Consider the following 4,602-nt stretch of genomic DNA (forward strand, 5'->3'; position numbering starts at 1 on the left):
TGATTAACAATGATAAAAAAATGAAAATTACATAATTCTTATTGGTAACAACAAGTACCATAAACAAATTTGAGAATTATGTATTTTTATTCAAGAACATTTTCCGCTTAATTGTAAGTCATATAGTAGACACATTAATAATAAAAATAGTCCATAAGAAAACTTTGTGATAAGGTCTTAATTATTATTGTTAATAAGAAATATTACAAAAAAAATTTAAACTGAGGACCCACTATTTATTCTATGATTTAACACTTTTTATGGAATCTTAAAAGATATTAATGAAATATTTCAAGATGTTGAAGTTCACAAGAATTAGACTATTAAGAATTTTTTAAAAAGAATTTCAAAGAATATAATGTATTTTACAAAATACTAAAGAACTTAAAAAGATTGCATAGAACTTTTTAGAATTAGCAAGGTGGTAGTTTTCGAATTTTCATTCATGAAAATGAGTTATTCTCGCATGGTCAATGCAGCAATATTGCCTCAATGTTGCGAAATAATATTTAAGCGATGGAAGGTGAAAAGAAGGAAGCGATAGTATCAGTTCCTGATATACTTTCAGTGGCGAGATGTACAAAATAATATAATATTGTCGCACAACATTGTCACAATATTGTGAAGTAATATTATTTTGGAGAGGGTGTGCTGTTCGAATTATTATCCGAGTTTTTATAACAGTTTTTAGTACTAAAAAATTGTAAGAACTAGTTGTCTCGAAAAGAACGATATATTAAAGGATAATTAAAATTGTTAACGGATAGTGAAAACTCTAAAAAAGAGTTTAAACAACTCTTGACTTTTGAAGTTCTCTTGTAACATTTTTCTTCAGATCGATTGGAAGGAAAGTTAGAAAAATAAGTGAAATCAATTCTGAAGTATAAGGTATTATTCTGCTCAGTTTATTATATTGATTAAACAATAGTCAATCTAGCATAAATAAAATATTTGTTCATTACTGGAATATCTTGGCACTTGCGTTAACATGCAATATTCGATAAATATAATGAATGCTATAAGAATACGAAGACAGGCTTTAGAGTCGGCTTTGAATAAATAAAAATCATCCAAATTTTTACAATGAGCCCTCAAATAACCAGGTCAAGGCAAAGTTTTAGTCTAACTTTCTTTTTTAGTCACTGGCAATGCTCTCGCGAAATTTCTGATGTGAGCAACAGAGAGATAACTAAAAATGTAGTCAACAACATCAATCGGCAACTTTAACATTGCGTACTTTTCAAGAAAATCAGCAATCGCCTGCTTAAAATATAAAATGGTTTTGACTCTACCCATGCGTTTTTCTAACAAAAAAGCATAATGTGGATATTCACGTACAAGGTCGCTGGACTCGAGATTATCTATTATTTTGTCAATTACCGAAAAATTGGTTACCCTCATTAAGTCATTGGTTAGAAAATCAAACAAAGAAATGAGTTTATCCTCACGGAATTTGACGTTCTTCATTCGCAAAACTTCAAGTTTGCATTCCTCGTAAAATCTGTCAACAAATTCTCTCTTGCCTCGCTGAATATAGCCATAATTAATGTCAATTTCAGTTGCAGCCATAAATGCAATTAGGAGTTTTCTACTAAGCGTTGTTTCTGCAAAATAATCGATTACAATTGGAAGTGACCAATTTCCTTGGCTATACTTAAATTTGAAGTTGTCATTCAATTCCAATAAGCACTCAACGACATCAGGAAGTTTCGAAGAGTAACCTGAAAAATATACGAAAAACGTTACTAATAAAATGAAGCAAATTTAGAGAGAGAGAGAGAGAATACATAAGAAAATTTCTGAAGACATACCCTGAGGTAAACAAAGATCAACATTAGCGCCGTTGTCTACTATAAATTCTATCAATGGCACTGCGTTTATTTTAGAATTGTTATGAATAGCATGATAAAGCGGTGGCTGGCCTCTGTAGTTTTTGGCATTGATATCAAGGTTCATGCGTAGCAAAAGGTCAATTATCTCAAAATTACCTCCAATTACAGCATGATGAAGCATAGTACTGCCATTATCACTTAAACTATGAAAATGGGCTCCATAATTTGCGAGAATTTGCAAAACATCCATTCGACCTGCCTGACATGCTCGTTCAAGAGGAGTGAATCCGCAGCCCTTAATACTATAATCTTTCACTTCAGTCTTAGCACCCCTTTCAAGTAAAAACTGGATCATGTCTATATCAAATATAACATTTGGATCATAACTATCAATATGTATAATTCCAGAGGATAGTGTGTTAAGTTTAGTGCGTCCAGAAACAATGTTAAGCACGGATGAGTTTTGCCAATTGAACAACCTAACAGAGTTCAAAAATTCAGCTTGTAGATTAGCACCTGCATTTATGAGACTTTCAACGATTTCCTTGTTACCCACAGCAACAGCATAATGAAGGGGTGTGAATTTATTATTATTAGTTGCAGCATTAACATTAACGCCATGTTGTAAAAGATAATGCACAAGCTCTAAATTATTTGCTGCAACTGCCAGGTGGAGACAAGTTTGCTTATCATAACCATTCACATGAATATTTGCACCATGATCAAAAAGTAGATTCACATGCGGAAATTTTCCAAGTCGAATAGCGTGATGAAGCATAGGATTTTCATTTATTGGATTTAAAGCATCAATATGAAAATGTTTATCTGTTTGTAAAACCAGCTTAAAAGATTTTTCATCTCCGAACTTCAGCACGAAAAGGAGCAGCAGTGAAAACTTTGAATTGGGAAACATAGCATCAATTTTTTTATTTAATAAAAACTTGACAATGTTTTCGCATTTCTGGATATCGTCGGTTACTTCAGAATCACCTTGATTTTCATAGTCGACATGTAATTTTTGTACAACAAGCTCAACCGTTTCAATCGGACTCCAAATTAGAGCCGCTTGTAGGAAGTTGGGACCGTGATTTGCAGTGATACTAATGTCGGCTCCGTTCCTCAGTAAAAATTTGAACATTTCTGCACTTTTGCACATTGTCGCTTTAAACAACGGAGTTTTTTCATCGTAGTCTCGTGTGTTAACATCAATTCCATGTTGTTCAATTAAACGTTTCGCTGCTTCTATGCATCCAAATTGAGCGCTTAGATGGAGAAGTGTTTCATTATTGTCGGATTGGATCCATTTAACTGTGTCACTGTCTCTATTTAGAGTTTCATTCAAAAGCTCTGTGTTATTGTTCCAGAGACTTTTTTCAATCTCTTCGTATTCGCAATAATCTTCATATTCATGATAGTAACCATAGCAATCGGGATCACTGTCAGACGACATTTTAATTTGAAATTAATAATTAAATATATTTATAGGCCAATTTTTGATTATCTATCTTTTAAAACTATTTCGTAATTTTTAAATATTTTCAGATAGTCTAATCTGTTCTCTAGTGTGTCTCGAACTCAGTGTCTGTAACCGAAAAATATTTCTTCTTATTATGACTTGTTGAAAGTATTTAGAAGGCTGTGTCTAGTCGTCTCGATATATTCCAAGAAATTGAAAAGGCATGGACTAGGCGTCCCTGAAATTCGGGACGACTAACTATAGCCAAGCTTATTAAAAACATTGGACTGGTTAATAATTGTTGTTACAATTTAAGAAAAGTGCGCATCTTATAAAAAACAAATTTGTTAAATATTTGATTGCAACTTGTGTCGGGTTTCCATAAATTCAATTTAAGAATTTAAAATTCTATGTTTTCATTTAAACTAAAAAGAAGCATCCTAGCGTAAAGTGGATCAAAGCAAGTATTACATTCTCATCAGAAAAGGTATTAGATTAGTGTAAAATTTGCCCCCATTCCCCATTTCGTCAAATGTCCACGTTTTAAGACCCTCTGAATCCGAAAAACAGGTTTCTACGAATGTGTCTGTCTCAAAAAATCTTTGTACGGATATTCGTATTACTTGAAAGTAAGAATATTTTTTCCTAATGACACGGAAAGAAAAACGTTACGCTTTGAAGGCTTTACAATTTCATTTTTCGTTCAAATTATGCCAGATACAACAACAGATGAATGCATAAATATAGTGCACCCAAAAAAGATCTACCTATTTGTTATGATTTACTTTTTGATAGGACGCGTCATTTTTGCTTCGTCCGTAATAAACAGTATTAAAAATAGATATATTAATTTTTTAGACAAATGAAAATGATGATGCAAGGTACGGAAACGCATGAATCGCAAAAAATGTGAATTTCAGAAGATCTATAAATTTGTAATGAATCTTTGTTATAAGAATACATTAAAAAATTAAACAAAATAACTGTTGAAAAACGACACAAGCTATAGCACAACATTTTTACTAATAAAATTTTCCGCCTAAATTGTATATACAAATTTTCTGAGAGCCACTTTTCGTTAGGATGCGTATTTTTAGTTTAAGTTAAAAAAAAAACATTGAAAATAAACAAATTAAATTTATGGAAAATAACACAAGTTGCATTCAAAAGACAAATGAAATTTTTTTTCGCATATAAGGCGAATTAAAAAAAAAAATTTAATTCAAAAAAGGAACAAAATGGTGACCCGTGACTTTCATCTTATATGGTGACAACCTGTCCCTGCTGCGGCGAAACGTCATTATATTTTTCTGT

General features: G+C 31.8%; 1 protein-coding gene across 1 annotated transcript; it reads right to left on the reverse strand.

Annotated features, from left to right (window-relative positions):
* Window positions 1-1,122: 1,122 nt before the first annotated feature.
* Window positions 1,123-3,282, reverse strand: LOC117173873 (alpha-latroinsectotoxin-Lt1a-like). Its single transcript, XM_033362520.1, has 2 exons — window positions 1,812-3,282; window positions 1,123-1,721 (listed from the first exon to the last, which is right to left on the reverse strand). Exons 1-2 carry the CDS (start codon window positions 3,280-3,282, stop codon window positions 1,123-1,125), a joined length of 2,070 nt encoding a protein of 689 aa, XP_033218411.1.
* Window positions 3,283-4,602: the final 1,320 nt, after the last annotated feature.

This window comes from Belonocnema kinseyi, chromosome 5 (genome assembly GCF_010883055.1).
Source record: "Belonocnema kinseyi isolate 2016_QV_RU_SX_M_011 chromosome 5, B_treatae_v1, whole genome shotgun sequence".
NCBI classification, from domain to species: domain Eukaryota; kingdom Metazoa; phylum Arthropoda; class Insecta; order Hymenoptera; family Cynipidae; genus Belonocnema; species Belonocnema kinseyi.

Bases quoted from the DNA above. Each gene is read 5' to 3' on its own strand.
- LOC117173873 (XM_033362520.1), bottom strand. From the start codon at position 3,282: ATGTCGTCTGACAGTGATCCCGATTGCTATGGTTACTATCATGAATAT. The intron at 1,722-1,811 runs GTATGTCTTCAG...TATATTTTTCAG, and splicing joins TGATCTTTGTTTACCTCAGG to GTTACTCTTCGAAACTTCCT.